The sequence below is a fragment of the Eimeria maxima genome, genomic scaffold (genome assembly GCF_000499605.1).
Source record: "Eimeria maxima Weybridge genomic scaffold, Emw_scaff143, whole genome shotgun sequence".
Classification (NCBI taxonomy): Eukaryota; Apicomplexa; class Conoidasida; order Eucoccidiorida; family Eimeriidae; genus Eimeria; species Eimeria maxima.
In genome coordinates this window covers 35875-52680 of record NW_013563505.1, presented here as the reverse complement: position 1 = coordinate 52680, position 16806 = coordinate 35875, and the positions used below count along the sequence as shown (strand labels likewise).

The 16806-nt window shown below is 47.8% G+C and overlaps 2 protein-coding genes across 2 annotated transcripts; one reads left to right on the top strand and one right to left on the bottom strand.

The window, feature by feature from the left end:
• Positions 1-1275: 1275 nt before the first annotated feature.
• EMWEY_00017280 (hypothetical protein, conserved) lies at positions 1276-6042 on the top strand (the record flags this gene model as incomplete). The annotated part of the gene is made up of 1 exon (XM_013477534.1): positions 1276-6042. The coding sequence occupies one exon, from the start codon at positions 1276-1278 to the stop codon at positions 6040-6042; it is 4767 nt and encodes a 1588-aa protein (XP_013332988.1).
• Positions 6043-7365: 1323 nt separating this feature from the next.
• On the bottom strand, positions 7366-12054 carry EMWEY_00017270 (hypothetical protein; the record flags this gene model as incomplete). Its single annotated transcript, XM_013477533.1, has 1 exon — positions 7366-12054. The coding sequence occupies one exon, from the start codon at positions 12052-12054 to the stop codon at positions 7366-7368; it is 4689 nt and encodes a 1562-aa protein (XP_013332987.1).
• Between the last annotated feature and the right edge of the window lie 4752 nt (positions 12055-16806).

Here is a 16806-nt window from a genome sequence, read left to right as displayed (position 1 = left end):
CAACGGGGGCCCCCACGGTACTTCTGTAACCTGCAGCAGCAGCAGCAGCAGGAAATAACACAATATCTGATCTGCTGCTGTCGTTGCTGCTGCTGCTCTTGTTGCTGCTTGTGGTAAGAAGGGCATGCATGCATGTACGGGACTGTATGTGTAATTGAGCCCTTAAACAATTAATGGTAACAGATACCGTATAAATTAGGGTTTAGGGTTTAGGGTTTGCACTAACTTGTATGTCCAACTTGACTTCCTTCGGTCTAACATGGGGAATGAGAGCCGCATCGTCACGGTGTTGCCTCTGCTGCTGCTGCTGCTGCTGCTGCTGCTGTTGCTGTTGCTGCTGCTGTTGTTTGTGCTGCTGTTTTGCTGCTGCTATTTTCCTGCTGCAATTGCTGCAGCAAAAGCAACGTGTGCTAATGAGCTGCTGCTAGGGTCCAACAAAGAAGGCCTTATAAGAGCTGGAGTTCTATCGTTTCTGCTGCTGCTGTTGCTGTTGCTGCTGCTGCAGAGCTACTTGCTGCTGCTGCTGCTGCTGCAGCTGTTGCTGCTGCTGAGCGGGAAATACTTGCTCCTTTTGGGGTCTTTTCTATTAATATAAACAAAGTTTATTTATAAACAACTAATTTATTAAAGAGTATAAAATGATGATAGAGACTAACAACACCACCATTACCTGCTGCTGTGGCTGCTGCTGCTGCTGCATGCAGCAAGAATGATGGGGCTTTTGCTGTTGCTGCGCCGCCTGTTCGTTGCAGCGGCATACCCTAGACCCTAAACCCTAAACCCTAAACCATAATTTGAGGATTTACACCTCTCTATGCTGCAAGGAAAAAGGCATCGAAAGGCTGGCGGTTTATTCTCCCCACCCTTCATCTATTAAAACACCAAACACTATCTTCACCCTAAACCCTAAACCCTAAACCCTAAACCCTAAACCCTAGGAGGGTTTATATCATCCTTATTTTCCTCCGAATTCAAATTTTTAACGCAAAGTACGCATCGTGCAGGGGGGAAACCAAGGAGTCAGGGCACGCGGGCTGTGCTGCTGTTGCTGCTGCTGCAGCAGCAGCAGCAGCAGCTACGTGGCGGCACCAACAGCAAGAGGACACCAGCAATAGCCGAGCAGGAGCAGCAGGGGAATCATTTGCTGCTGCTAATCTGCATTATTGATGATGGAGTCAGTCAAGACTCCCTCTAGCGTAGTCCCCACAGCAGCAGCAGCAGCAGCAGCAGCAGCAGCAGCAGCGGCTGCTGCTGCAGCAGCAGCAGTCTGTAGCCATGTGTCCAGCTCTAGTGTACCCACAACCTCCTTCGCCGCAGCAGCTTAGCGCCGATGCTAGGGGGGCCCCCGGGCCCTCCCCTACAGTGCGTTTATTACCGGATGGGTCTGAGGGTGCATGCAACCCTGGGGCCCCCTCAAGGGGGGCCCACAAGGCACCACCTGAGACCCAGGGGGCCCCCGGAGGGGCCCCTATGGGGGGCCTCTGCTGGGACCAAATGCTTACCTTCATATCACAGGTTGCTGCTGGGGAAGGTGCGTCTGCAGCAGCAGCAGCAACAGATCGTCAGCAGCAGCAGCAGAAGCAGCAACAGAAGCAGCCAAAGCAGCAAGGCTGGGGCCCCACAGGAGCAGGGAAGCCCGCTGCTGGTGCTGCTGTTTCTGCTGCAGTGACCGATGTGCAGCAGCTGCAACAAGGAGCTGCAGCTGCTGCGCTTCCTGCTGCTAGCAGGCGGCGCCGCAAACCTCAGCAGCAGCAGCAGCAGCAGCTACAGCAGCAGGAGGAGGACAGTCAACCCAAGAAGCGGCGAGGTCGACCTCCCAGGCTTCCGCAACAGCAGCAGCAGCAGCAGCAGCAGGCATCATGGGTTCCCCCTTGTTTACCAGCTGATGAGGGGCCCCCCTCTTCCTTTGAGGGGCCCCCTCATGAGGCTTCTGCTTTTCCTGGGGCCCCCCCTTCTACGAGTGCATGGGGAAGCAGCAACAGCACCAGCATTAGCAAGGTACAAAGTGTGGGCCCCCCTACCGGCAGCAGCAGCAGCAGCAGCAGGGCTGCGCATACACCTGAGGATAGAGATGGTGTATGTGAGGATACACTGCAAGAATTAGAGGACAGTCTTTGCTCCTTCTTAGAGATAGAGGGGCCCCCGGATGAACCCTTGGGGGCCCCCCAGCAGCAGCAGCAGCAGAAATCTCCTGTACCTCTGTGCACCAAGTCAAAACAGCAGCTAACCATGCAGCAGCAGCAGCAGCAGCAACTGCAGCAGCATGTGGAGGTGCAGCAAGAACAGCAGCAGGAGCAACAGGGAGTTCCGTGGATAGTTGATCAAGGGGCCCCTTGCACTGCAGCAGCAGCAGCTCCGCAGAACCAGCAGATAGAGGGGCCCCCCACTAATGCTGCTGCTGCTGCGGAGCAGCAGCAGCAGGGGCCCCCCAAGGGGCCCCATCTGGGTGTTTTAGAGGGCAGTAAGACCTTGTTGGATCAACCTAGCAGCAGCAGCAGCAACAGCAACATGAACAACAGCAGCAACAGCAGTAGCAGCAGCAATAGCAGCACATGCAGCAGCAGGAGTGCATGCAAGGGTTGTGATGCATTAAGGCAGCAGCTGCTGCAGCAGCAGCTGCAGGGATTTGATTCATGGGGGGAGGAGAACAGGAGACTAGTTGCTGCCTTAGAGATAAAGCAGCAGGCGCTGCAGCAGCAGGAGCAGCAGATAGGTATGCTGCAGCAGCAAATATTAATGCTGCAGCAGCAGCTGCAGCAAACAGAAGCAGAGGTGCAGCAGAGGGAGCATCTCCTTGAACTATCGCAGCAGCAGCAGCAAAGACTTAAGAACGAACTGCAGCAAGCAGCAGAAGCAGAAGAAGAGCAGCAGCAACTTGTTGCATCTACGCTGCTGCTGCTGCAGCAGGAAAGAGAAGATGTTAAGAGATTAAAACGTCTTGCTGCTGCTGATGCAAGACAAATCAGGCAGCTAACAGCATGGCAGCAGCAAAGGCAGCAGCAGCAGAGGCAGAGGCAGCAAGGGCAGCAGCAAGAGCAGCAAGAGCAGCAACAAGAGCAGCTGTCTTGTCCTGCTGCTGCTGCTGCAGCAGATGCTGCTGATACTTCCGCCGCTTTCGGGGCCGCAACTCCCGACTACGCTAGCAACAGCTGCAGCAGCAGCAGCAGCAGCAGCGCAGCAGCAGCAGCAGCAGAGAAGGGTGGATATCCTCAGCTGTCTGTCGAGAGTTTAGATGAAGATATCTTTGGGGAGAACATTCCCAAAGGGCAGCAGCAGCAGCAACAGCAGCAGCAGCAGCAGCAGCAAAATGGAGGAGAGGGCCTGCAGCAGAGGACAGAAGACGGGCTGCAGGTGCAGCAGCAACTGCAGCAGGAAGATCATCAGCAACAGCTGCAGCAGCAGCTCGAGGGCATGTTGCCGCAGGAGGCAGAGCAGCAGCAAAACGACCACCAGGAGCAGCAGCAGCAGCAACAGCAGCAGCTAGAGGATGAGTTGCTGTCTTCTCTAGAGCAGGAGGAGATGCAACAATGTGAGCAGCAGCAGCAGCAGCAGCAGCCGGAAGGGCAGCAGCAGCAGCAGCCGGAAGGGCAGCAGCAGCAGCAGCAGCTGGAGGATGATTTGTTCTCAACCCTGCAGAAGGAGGAGGGACAGCAGCAAGATACGAAGCAGCCGATGCAGCAGCTGCAGCAGCAACAGCAGCAGCAGCAGCAAATGGATTTTGGCTTGCCGTCCCCTGTGTTGAAGGCAGAGAAGCAGCAGCAAGATGAGCAGCAACAGAAGCAACTGCTGCAGCAGCATTTGCAGCAGCAGCAGCAGCAACAGCTGCTGGATTTTGGCTTGCCGTCTCCCGTACTTAAGGCAGAGAAGCAGCAGTGGGAGCAGCAGCAGAAGCAGCAGCTGCAGCAACTGCTGCAGCAGCAGCAACAGCAGGGTGGGTTGCTGCCTCCTCTAATGAAGGAAGAGAAGCACCAGCAACATGAGCAGCAGCAGAAGCAGCAGCTGCAGCAGCAACAGTCGCAGCAACAACTGGAGGACGAGTTTCTGTCACCCTTTCAGCAGGAGCAGCAGCAGCAGCAGCAGAAGGGTCAGCAGCAGCAGCAGCAAGGTCAGAAGCGGCTGCCGGATCAGGAGCAGCAGCAAGATCAGCAGCAGCAACAACAGCAGCAGCTGGAGGACGAGCTTTTATCCTCTTTGCAGCAGGAGGAGGGGCAGCAGCAAAGTGAGCAGCAGCAGCAGCAGCAGCAGCAGCAGCAGCTGATGGACGTTCTTGTGTCATCGCTACCGCAGGAGCAACAGGAGCAGCAGGTGCAGCAGCAGCAGCAAGGCGTGCAGCAGGAGAAGCAGCAACACGAGCAACAAAGACAGCTGCAGCAGCAGCTCGAGGACGAGTTGCTGTCGCCTCTGCAGAACGAGCAGCAGCAGCAGCAAGAGGAGCAGCTGCAGCAGGAAAGACAACAGCAGGGCCAGCAGCAACAACAGAACGCGGCGCTGGAGCAGCAGCTGCTGCAAGAAACGCAGCAGCAGCAGCAGCAGCAGCGGGAAGACGAACAGATGCTGACGGACAGGCCAGTGGCGCCGCCGCCGCCGCAGCAGCAGCAGCAACAACAACAACAGCAAAATGAGCAGCAGCAGCAACAACAAGATGAATTGCTGCAGCGGGAAGGAGAGGATAATTCAATGGTCCAGCAGCAACAGCAGCAGCAACAACAGCAGCAGCAGCAAGCTAAAGAACAGCTAACACAGCAGCAACTGGAGGACGAGCTGCTGCTGCCGCTGCAGCAGGAAGAGTTACAGAAGACTCAGCAGCAGGAAGAGCAGCTGCAGCAGCAGCTTGAGGACGAGCTGCTACTGCCGCTGCAGCAGGAGCAGCAGCAGCAGCAACTTGAGGATGAGCTGCTGCTGCCGCTGCAGCAAGACATGCTGCGGGAGCAGACGCATGAGGCGCAGCAGCAAGAGCTGCTGCAGCAGCAGCTAGAGGATGAGTTTGTGCTGCCGCTGCAGCAAGAGCAGCAGCAGCAGCAGCAGCCGATTGGGGAGGGTGAGGTGCTGCTGCCCCTGCAGCTGCAGCAAGAGAATCAGCAGCAGCAGCTACCTGTGTTGCGGCAGCCAATGCAGCAGAAGAAGCAGCAAGTACAGCAACAGAAACAGCAGCAGCAGCAGCAGCTTGGTGATGAGAAGCACCAGCAGTTGCTGCGCCAGCAGCTGTTGCGGAAGCAGCGGCGACAATCACAGCAGCAGCAGCAGCAGCAGACTCAGAAGCAACAGCAGCAGCAGCAAATTCTGCAGCAGCAGCAAGCTGAGGAGGCAGCGAGATTGAAAAGGCGTCGTTGCGCATCAATAAGAGCAGCAACAGCAGCAGCAGCAGCAGCAGCACCTGCAGCAGCAGATTTTGCAGCAGCAACAGCAGCAGCAGCAACAGCAGCAGCAGACGCGCGAGACAAACTGCTGCTGCTAGTAGAGAGCAGCATTGCAGCAGCAGCAGCAGCAGAATCCAAGGATAGGAAGTGCTGCTGCTGCTACGCATGGGTTAAGGGGAAAGCTGCCCCTAAAGTGCATGCGGTGCTGCAGCGGCTGCAGCCACAGCAGCAGCAGCAGCAAGATCGACCTGCTGCTGCTGCTCCCGATTTGCTGCTGCTGCTGTGGCAGCCAATACTTAAACGGGCTGCTGCTCTTCAAGCTGCATACACCGCACGAACAGCAGCAGCAAAAACAGCAGCAAAAGCAACAGCAGCAGCAACAGCAGCAGCAAGTCCCTTGCTGCGGCTTCGTGTGCTGCTGGCGCATATTCTGCAGCAGGTAGCATCAATGCAACAGCCAAGGGGCGCATGCACAGAGCAGCAGCAGGCGCTTCGTCAAGTCTTGTGTATGTCCCTCGCGCTGGTGGAGGTCTGGCAGCGTGAGCAGCAGCAGCAACAGCAGCAGCAGCAGCGGTGCTGCGGAGGAGAGCAGCAGCATAGTCGCTTGCTATCTCATCTGCGGGTATTGCTGGTGCAGCGGCTGCGCTCTGTTGCTGCTGCTGCTGCTGCTGCAGCTAGTGCTTAGGATTTAGTAGTGTCTTATGGGTTTTGTTGCTGAGCGAGCAGCAGCAGCAGCAGCAACAGCAGCAGCAGCAGCAGCAGCAGCAGCAGGCCCGTAACGCCTCCCGTTGGTAGGTGTTTAGTAAGGTTTCTTTTTTTACACAGTGTTGGTGTTAGGCGCAGCAGCAGCAAGTGTTGCTGCTGCTGTTGTTGCTGCTGCAGTAGCAGCAGCAAGTGCTGGTGCTGCTACCGCAACAGCAGCAGCACCAGCAGCAAAGCAATAATGCCTATTGGCTAGGAGATGTGCTGCATGCATGCAAATTTGCATGCAGTCTCTTTTGGGGCTTCTTGTCCCCTCGCCCTTTTTTTGTTCTCTTCTCAGCTCACCTTACCCAGCACAGCTAGCTACAGCTAGCTACAGCTAGCTACAGCTAGCTACAGCTAGCTACAGCTAGCTGCAGCCAACCATGACTAGCGTTGGCTAGCTCTACCTGCATGGAGCTATCCGTAGCTGGCTGTAGAGCTAGCGGTAGCTAGCTGTAGCTCTCTCTAACTAGCCACAGCTAGCTATAGCTAGCTGTGGCTATATCTAGCTAGCTGTAGCTAGTTATGGCTAGCTGTAGCTAGTTGTGGCTAGTTGTAGCTAGCTGTAGCTAGCTGTAGCTAGCTGTAGCTAGCTGTGGCTAGCTGTGTCTGGGCTTGCACAGCGGGAGCAGAGAAAGTAATGTTTGTAGTAGAGACCATTGAGTCTCTGCCGCAGTTTATATGATTGCTGCTGCTGCTGCTGCTGCAGCAGCAGCAGCAGCAGCAAGCAGAGCAGCAACTGCAGCAACAACAAGCGCAGCAGCAGCAAACACTGCTGCTGCTGCAGCGCATGCCGCAAACACAAAGCGGTTAATTTCTGTTATTCAATACATGGAGGAACAATTGGGGCTTCGCTGCATGCAGCAGCAGAAAATTAGGGTTTAGGGTTTGTATAATTAGGGTTTAGGGTTTTAGAGAGAGACCTAAACAAAGTGTCTCCTTTTTAGTTGCTGCAGTTGCTGCTGTTAAGACACATGGTTACGCCACGGGCATAGCAGCAGCTATGTATAGTAGATACCTGTGCTTCTGCTGCTGCTGCTGCTGCAGCAGCAGCAGCAGCAAAAGAAGCAGATGTAGATAGACAAGTCCCTCTAGCATAAATGTCTCCTTTTTATGTGTCTCCTTTTCTCTTGTTGTCTCCTCCCTTCTTTCCTTCTTCTTCTTTTGTCTCCTTTGTCTTCTCTACAATCTCTCTTGCTGCATTTGCTGCTGCTGCTGCTGCTGCTGCTGCTGCTGCTGCTGCTGCTGCTGCAGTTACTTCCATTTAAACGGAGCTACCCCTGAACAAGAAACGCAAACCGTCCTCAGGTATGTCCTCTTCCTGCATAACTGTCTCCTCTTCTTGCTGAGGTGTCTCCTCTGTAGAGGAGACTGTCTCCTCCTTTTCTTGTACAGGTATCTCCTTTTCTTGTATAGGTGCCTCCTCCTCTGCAGAGGAGACAGTTGTCTCCTCTTCCTTTATAGGTGTCTCCCTCTTAGATAAAAATGTCTCCTCTCTTGTCTCCTCCTCTATAGAGGGGACTGTCTCCTTTTCTTCCTTAGGTGTCTCCTTTTCTTCCTTAGGTGTCTCCTTTTCTTCCTTAGGTGTCTCCTTTTCTTGTATAGGTGTCTCCTTACGAGAGAATAATGCCCCCACTAGGGAGGAGACAGTCTTACTAAAAAAGGAGGCAACTATACCTTCTTCTTCTTTAGGTGTCTCCTCTTCTTGTACAATTGTCTCCTCTTCTTGTTCAGGTGTCTCCTCCTCTTGTACAATTGTCTCCTTTTCTTGTACAGGTGTCTCCTCTTCTTGTTCAGGTGTCTCCTCTTCTTGTACAACTGTCTCCTCTTCTTGTTCAGGTGTCTCCTCTTCTTGTTCAGGTGTCTCCTTTTCTTGTACAACTGTCTCCTTTTCTTGTACAACTGTCTCCTTTTCTTGTACAGGTGTCTCCTTTTCTTGTACAGGTGTCTCCTTTTCTTGTACAGGTGTCTCCTCTTCTTGTACAACTGTCTCCTCTTCTTTATGTGTCTCCTCTCCTTGTACAAGAGGTGTCTCCTCTGTAGGGGAGACTGTCTCCTCTCCTGTTACAGCTGTCTCCTCCCCTTGCATAGGTGTCTCCTCTTTTTGTACAGGTGCCTCCTCCTTAGCTAAAGGTGTCTCCTCTGTAGAGGGGACACTTGTCTCCTCTTCCTTTATAGGTGTCTCCTCTTCTTTTGTACCTCTCTCCTCTTCTGTCTTAGGTGTCTCCTCTTCCTTTGTATGTGTCTCCTCTTCCTTTATAGGTGTCTCCTCTCCTTGTATAGGTGTCTCCTCTACAGGGGAGACTGTCTCCTCTGTAGGTACGACTGTCTCCTCTGTAGGGGATACTGTCTCCTCTGTAGGGGATACTGTCTCCTCTGTAGGGGACACTGCCTCCTCTGTAGGGGATACTGTCTCCTCAGCAGGGGAGACTGTCTCCTTTGTAGGGGAGACTGTCTCCTCTTCCTTTAAGGGTGTCTCCTCCTTAGTTATAGGTGTCTCCTTTTCTTGTAAGACTGTCTCCTCTGTAGAGGGGACACTTGTCTCCTCTGTAGGTAAGACTGTCTCCTCTTCTGTTGTATGTGTCTCCTCTTTTCTTATAGGTGTCTCCTCTTCTCTTACAGTTGTCTCCTCTCCTTCTATAGGTGTCTCCTCCTTTCTTATAGTTGTCTCCTCTTCTGTCTCCTCCTTTGTCTCCTCCGTAGGTAAGGGTGTCTCCTTATCAGGTAAGGGGACTGTCTCCTCTGTAGGTAAGGAGGCTGTCTCCTCTGTAGGTAAGGGGACTGTCTCCCCTGTAGGTAAGGAGGCTGTCTCCTCTGTAGGTACGGGGACTGTCTCCTCTGTAGGTAAGGGGACTGTCTCCTCTATAGAGGAGACACCTGTTTCCTCTTTATGCACATCCGTCTCCCCTCCTTGTACTACTGTCTCCTCCTCCTTAGATAAAAGTGTCTCCTCCTTAATAGGGGAGACTGTCTCCTCTCCTTTTACGACTGTCTCCTCTCCTTTTACGACTGTCTCCTCCCTTTGTAAAGGTGTCTCCTCTTGAGGGACTTCTGTCTCCTCTGTAGGGGAGACTGTCTCCTCTGTAGGTAAGACTGTCTCCTCTGTAGGGGAGACTGTCTCCTCCTTAGGGGAGACTGTCTCCTCTCCTGTTAAAGGTGTCTCCTCTTGAGTTACGACAGTCTCCCCTGTAGGGGAGACTGTCTCCTCTCCTTGTACGACTGTCTCCTGTCTAGGGGAGACTGTCTCCTCTTCCTTTAGGGGTGTCTCCTCTGTAGAGGAAGAGACTGTCTCCTCTACCTTTAGGGGTGTCTCCTCTGTAGGTACGGCTGTCTCCTCTGTGGGGGAGGCTGTCTCCCCTGCAGTGGAGGAGGCTGTCTCCTCTGTAGGGGAGGAGGCTGTCTCCTGTGTAGGGGTGGAGACTGTCTCCTCTGTAGGGGAGGAGAATGTCTCCTGTGTAGGGGAGGAGACTGGCTCCTCTATAGGTAAGATTGTCTCCTGTGTAGGGGAGGAGACTGTCTCCTGTGTAGGGGGGGAGACTGTCTCCTCTCCCCTTGCAAGTGTCTCCTGTGCCCTAGAAGGTGTCTCCTCTTCCCCTAAGGATGTCTCCTCATCAGAGGATGGGGAGAGAGAAGAGGAGACAGAAGGAGAGAGAGAAGAGGAGAGAGAGGAGGAGAGGGAGGAGGAGACAGAAGAGGAGAGGGAAGAGGAAAGGGAGGAGGAGACAGAAGAGGAGACAGGGGAAGGGACAGCAAATTCATAAAGAAATTCTTTACCCTCTAAAGGAGACACTTCCTCTAATTCAGAGGAGGCACCTGTCTCCTCATCAGAGGACACAACTGTCTCCTTTTCTTTCTCCTTTTCTTCTATACGTGTCTCCTCCTCTTGTACAACTGTCTCCTCTTCTTGTATAGGTGTCTCCTTTTCTTGTATAGGTGTCTCCTTTTCTTGTATAGGTGTCTCCTCCTCTATAGAGGAGACACTTGTCTCCTCTTCTTCGTCTGTGTCTCCTTTGTGGTTATATAAGGGTGTCTCCTCCTCTATAGAGGAGACAACTGTCTCCTCCTCTCCGTCTATATGTGTCTCCTTTTCTTCTATAGGTATATCCTCTATAGGGACAGGTGTCTCCCTATCTGTATATATATATGTCTCTTGTATAGGAGGATAAAGTGTCTCCTTTTTATGTACAACTGTCTCCTTTACAGGGGGATAAATTGTCTCCTTTTCTTCATATACAATTGTCTCCTCTATAGGGGGATAAATTGTCTCCTTTTCTTGTATAACTCTCTCCTCCTCTTGTATAACTGTCTCCTCCTCTTGTGTAGGTGTCTCCTTTTCTTCTATAACTCTCTCCTCCTCTTGTATAGGTGTCTCCTTTTCTTCTATATCTGTCTCCTTTTCTTGTACAACTGTCTCCTCTTCTTGTATAACTGTCTCCTCTTCTTGTATAGGTGTCTCCTCTTCTTGTACAGGTGTCTCCTTTTCTTGTACAGGTGTCTCCTCTTCTTGTATAGGTGTCTCCTTTTCTTGTACAGGTGTCTCCTTTTCTTGTACAGGTGACTCCTTTTCTTGTATAGGTGTCTCCTTTTCTTGTATAGATGCCTCCTGTACAACTGTCTCCTCTTCTTGTACAACTGTCTCCTCTTCTTGTATAACTGTCTCCTTTTCTTGCATAGGTGTCTCCTTTTCTTGTATAACTGTCTCCTTTTCTTGTACAAGTGTCTCCTTTGTAGGTAAAAGTGTCTCCTTTTCTCCTATTTTTTCCTCTATTGTCTCCTTTTCTTGTTTATTAATAAGTATATCCTTTTGTTTATTATTTATTTCTTTTTTTTTTTTATTAATTAATTCTTTTTTTTTATTAAATAATTCTTCTCTTTCTTCTCTTGTTAGTATCTCCTCTGTAGGTAAGAAAACATCATCATCTTCTTCCTTATAAGTAAGTGTCTCCTTATCTAGTGTCTCCTCCTCCTCCCCTCCTCCTCCTCCTCCTCCTTCTTCTTCTTCTTCTTCTTCTTCCTCCTTACTAGATAAATACATTATTTCTTTTATTATTATAGGCTTAGTCTGTCCCTCTATTACTACCTCCTTTTCTCCTATAATTCTTTCCCTTATTCTTGGTGTCTCCTTTTCTTTATATATAGGTGTCTCCTTTTCTTCTTCCTCCTCTTCTTCTTCTCCTCCTTCTCCTTCTCCTCCTTCCTCCTCCTCCTCCTCCTCCTTCTCCTCTTCCTCTTCCTCCTCTAAGGAAGGTGTCTCCTTTTTATTATTTATATCTTTTTCTTTATTAAATAAAATTGTCTCCTTTAATGCATTTATTGCCTCCTCTATAGATAAAGGTGTCTCCCTCCCTGTCTCCTTCCCTGTCTCCTTCCCTGCCTCCTTTCCTGTCTCCTTCCCTGTCTCCTTCCCTGTCTCCTCCTCTGTCTCCCTCCCTGTCTCCCTCCCTGTCTCCTCCCCTGTCTCCTTCCCTGTCTCCTTTTTATTTATAATTATTGTCTCCTCTTTATCTATAAGTGTCTCCTCGTCAGATAAGAGTGTCTCCTCTATAGAGGAGACAATTGTCTCCTTTTTTTCTTCTTTTTTTTCTTCTTTTTTTGTCTCCTTTTTATCTATAGGCTTCTCCTGTTTAGATATAGGTGTCTCTTCTTCTCCTGCTGCTCCTGCTGCTGCTGCTGTTGCTGTATCTTTTTGCGGCTGCAGCTGCTGCTGCAGTGGTTGCTTTGTCTGCTTCAGTCCTGCTGCTGCTGCTGCAGTAGCAGCAAAGCGCAGCAGCAGCAGCAAAATAACAGCAGCAGATACACCCTGTGTTGTTTTCTTAATAGTATTTATAATTTTATTTTTTCTTTGCTGCTGCTCCTGCTGCTGTATTTGCTGCTGCATCTCCTGCTGCAGCAACTCCTGCTGCTGCAGATCCTGCACCTCTTTTGCTGCTGCATCTAAGTATATAACCTCCATAAACTCACGAGGATCTATCTCCTCTTCCTCAGCAGCAGCAGCAGCAGCAGCAGCAGCAGCAGCAGCAGAATTATATTTCTTACTTGGTGTACCTAATTCCCTTGAGGGGGAACCAAGAAATGCGTCTGCTGCTGATCCTATTGAACTTTCATTTCCTGCTGCTGCTGCTGCTGCTGCTGCTGCTGCTGCTTCTGCTGCACCTGGTGAACCTGCTGCTGATTCTCCTGCTGCTGCTGCTGCTGCTGCAGGGGCAAGCAGCAGCAGAGTTAAAGGTAACTGCATTGGAGAAAGGAAGGAATAATTAAATAAACTTTGAAGGTTGTCTATAAAGAAAACCCTAAACCCTAAACCCTAAACCCTAAACCCTAATTTAGACCTAGGGTTTAGAACATATAAATGCATTTATTCATCTAATAAAAGTTTTTATTTCTATAAAAAAGAAATAAATAAATAAATAAATAAAAAGGATACACTACACTAATAAATAAATAAATAAATAAACATAAACAAACAAATAAATAAATAAATATAAATATAATAAATAAATAGATCCTTATATATAAGGCCTATTTATTTATTTATTTACCTGTATAGATATATCTATACGTTGTCCTCCTGCCTATAAAAAGAATAAAATAAATAAAAAAAGAATAAAAATAAATAAAAGTAAATAAAAAAGAATAAAAGAATAAAAGAAAAGGTATTAAAAGGTTATTTATTTGCTGCTGTTGCTGCTGCTGCTGCTGCTTCTTCTGCTGCTGATTGAGCTGCCTGTACACCCGAAGACCGATCACCGACCACCGCCGCCCTGTAGGAAGAAGAACGTCTTCTTTTTTTAATTAATTAAATAAATAAATAAATAAATAATTAAATAATTAAATATAAATTTACTTACTTATTTATTTTATTCATTTTATTTACTCTTTTATCCTCCTTTTCTTCTCTTTCTTGTTGGCAGCAGCAGGAACCGCCGCTCGCTCCCGGTCATAAACCCTAAACCCTAAACCCTAAACCCTTTTCCCTGAAGGGTTTAAGGCAGAAAAAGGAACCATAAACACCTTTTTAGGGTTTATTTTATTATAAAGAAGAAAATAAATAATAAAAATAAACAAGAAAAGGGAAGAAGCAATAAAGACAGCAAGACGGTGCCTATACACCCCAATAAGACAGACTAGAGGCCGGCAGAACAACTGTGATAGAAATAAAACCCTAAACCCTAAACCCTAAACCCTAAACCCTAGTTCTTCATTATACAATAAAAACTCTCTAGTACAAGGCGAGGGTTTCGTGTTGTGCTGTTGTTGCTTATAGAAAGCCCAAAACCCCAAACCCTAAACCCTAAACCCTAAACCCTAGACACTAAACCACCAATGGCAAGACAGAGGAGGGGAAACCCTAATTTAGTGTTTTCTGTTTCTTTTTGGTATAAGAAGACAAAAGGAAGGAGTGCTTTAGGCTTAGAATCCAGACCCTAAACCCTAAACCCTAAACCCTAAACCCTAAACCCTAAGTAGAAAAAAGAACATATTATCTGCTACCAGGACTCTGGTGAGCAATAAACCCTAAATCCTAAACCCTAAACCCTAAACCCTAAACATTTTATTGTTTATTAGCAAAAGACAAGAAGAAATAAAAAGAAGAGACAATCTTTTTATTGTTTTGTCCCCTTAGAGATAAGAAAGGAGATAAAATACAATTGTTATAGAAATAAAGCCCCAAACCCTAAACCCTAAACCCTAAACCCTAAATACACACTTCACCAAGGTTGCAGCTTTTGTAGCTAGCTACAGCTAGACACTGCTAGACAGACGTAGGACCATTAGGGTTTAGGGTTTAGGGTTTACAGGCTGCTCTTTAGTAGAAAAATCTTGTTAAGGGAAACACCAATTTCTTCAACTGCCTTCCTTCTGTAAACCCTAAACCCTAAACCCTAAACCCTAAACCCTAGGTTGTTGTGTATGGATGAGAAGAACTTCTTGATATGCTAAACCCTAAACCCTAAACCCTAAACCCTCGATAGGGAATGTTGTTCTTTACATTCTCTACCCTAACCCTAAAAATAAAATATTTTATTTATTTATTTATTTATTTATTTATTTTTCTTTGTATATTTATCCCTATATATCTCCTTTTTTGTCCCTTTTTTATCTCCTTATTGCCTCCTTTTTATTTCTTTTTTGTTTCCTTTTTTGTCTCTTTTTTTTTGTTTTTTTTTGCTTCTTTTTTGTCCCTTTTATCTTTTTTTTGTCTCTTTTTTGTCTCCTTTTATCTCCTTATTGTGTCTTTTTCTCTTTTTTTTTATTTTTTTTTTATTTCTTTTTTCTTTTTTATTACCTTTTTTCTCCCCCTTTTATCGCTTTTTTATGTTTTGTTTATTTATTTTTATTTATTTATTTATTCTTTTCCTTTTTATTTTTATTTGTTTTCTTCTTCGGGTGTATAGGCACCTCTTTCTTCTTTTTTTTTTTTTTCTCCTTTTCTCCCTTTTATTGTAATAAATAAAATAAAATAAAAAAAGAAATAAGAAAAAAGAATATAAATTAAATAAGTATTTATATTTAAATATTCTTATTTATTTATTTGTTATTTATTTACTTATTTATTATTATCCTTGTTAACCCTAAACCCTAAACCCTAAACCCTAGAGCGAACCGCTCACTCACTCCGCATACACCCGACGGGGGAAAGCAACGCTAAACACCGCAATACATAAACAAATATAATAAAAATAAATAAATAAATTAATTAATTAATTAATTAATTAATTATTTTATTTATTTATTTACAATTAATAATGTTTATTTAGGGAGAAAAGGGAAAAATAAACCCTGAGGAGCGCATGCGCAGTGCAGCCAACAAAAATGACACTGACGCAAACCCTAAACCCTAAACCCTAGACCCTAAACCCTATTTAAGCCCGCGCCTCCTTGTGTGCTAAACCCTAATAAAACCCTTTTTGTATATATTTCTTTTTAACAACAAACCCTTTTTTCTTTCTTTTCTTTCCCTGTAGCAGCCAACTAGGAAGAGGGGGCCCCTCCACCCTAAACCCTAAACCCTAAACCCTCATGAAATCCCTTAATCTGCTCCTTTGCATATCAATAAGCAAAACTCTATGCCTCAGCCAACCCCTCATAAGGGCAACAGCACCCGCAGCAGCAGCAGCAATAGCAGCTAGTACCAGCAGCAGCAGCAGCAGCAGCAGCAGCAATCTATGAAGGGCAAGGGCCGCATGCTACGGGCCCACCGCGCCTCAGTGTGGGGCCCCTGAGTAGCTGGGATCCGATCCCAGCCTCAGGATGAGGCAGGGGGCCCCCCCACGAGGCTCTCCACAGAACATAGAGGGGGGCCCCCTTCAAGGGCCCCCCGGGGGCCCTCCACACAGGCCACCGGGGATCCCCCATGAGGGGCCCCCCAGGGGCCCCCACGGGGTCCCCAGCAGTTGCTTTCAAGAGGAGCCTCCCAGGAGCCACCAGGAAAGGTCTCCTGGGGGGCCCCTGGAAGGGCCCCCAGGGGACCCCCTGGAAGGGGCCCCCGGGGGCCCCCAAGAGGGGCTCCCTGATATACAAGGGGGGGCCCCTCTCCTTCGTGAGCTGCAGGAGATAGAAAAGGAGACAAGCTGCAGCCAATGGCGTGTTTCTCTGCTTGTCTGTGACTTAGGGTTTGTTGCAGCAGCAGCAGCAGCAGCAGCGGCAGCAGAAGGGGGAGGAGCAACAGCAGGTACCTCCCCAGCCGCAGCAGCGGCAGCAGCAGCAGCAACAGCAGCAGCAGCAGCAGCTGCTGCTGCTGCTGCTGCTGCAGCTGAGGGTGTTGAGGTGTCTGATGATGGCTTTGATCCTTGGGTGGCTGCAAGTAGCTCAGATGACGACGGTCTGTTTGCTAGCAGCAGCAGCAGCAGCAGCAGCAGCAGGAGCAGCAGCAGCTGCAGCAAGAGAGCAGCAGATCAGCTGTGGGCCCGTCCTTGTATAATAAATATACGTATATACAAGAAAGGAAGAGAAAGGAGACAAAAAGAAATAAAAGGAGACAAGGAGACACTGCTGCTGCAGCAAGGAGACAAGGAGACACTGCTGCTGCAGCAGCAAGAAGAGACAGAGACACTGCTGCTGCAGCAAGAAGACAAAAGGGGACTGCTGCTGCTGCAGCAAACCGACAAGAGCAGCAACAGCAGCAGCAACAGCAGCAACAGCAGCAGCAGCAGCAGCAGCAGCAAACAAGATACAGATACAGAAAGAGGAGGAGAAGAAGAAGAAGAAAGAAAAGGACAAAAAGAAACAAATAAAAAAAAAGAAGAAATAAATAAAAAAAAAGAAATAAATAAAAAAAATAATAAAAAAATAAATAAAAAAAATAAAGAAATAAAAGGAGACAAAGAGAGACTCGCCATAGAAATTAATGCATTAATTAACCAGTAAATAATTAATTAATTAATTAATTAATTTATTTATTTATTTATTTATTTATTTATTAAATAAATAGATAAAAGTGTCTCCTTTTTTGTCTCCTTTTGTCCCTTTTTGTGTCTTTTTTATATCATATATTTATTTATTTATTTATTTATTTATTTATTTATTTTATTTATTTATTTATTTATTTGTGTATTTACTTATTTATTTATTTATTTATTTATTTATTTATTTATTTATTTATTTATTTGTGTATTTACGTGTCTGTGTGTCTTGTGTCTCCTTACAGCAGCAGCAATCCTCGATTTGTATTAACAGCAGCACTTGGTTGTCCCCTGTCCCCTCT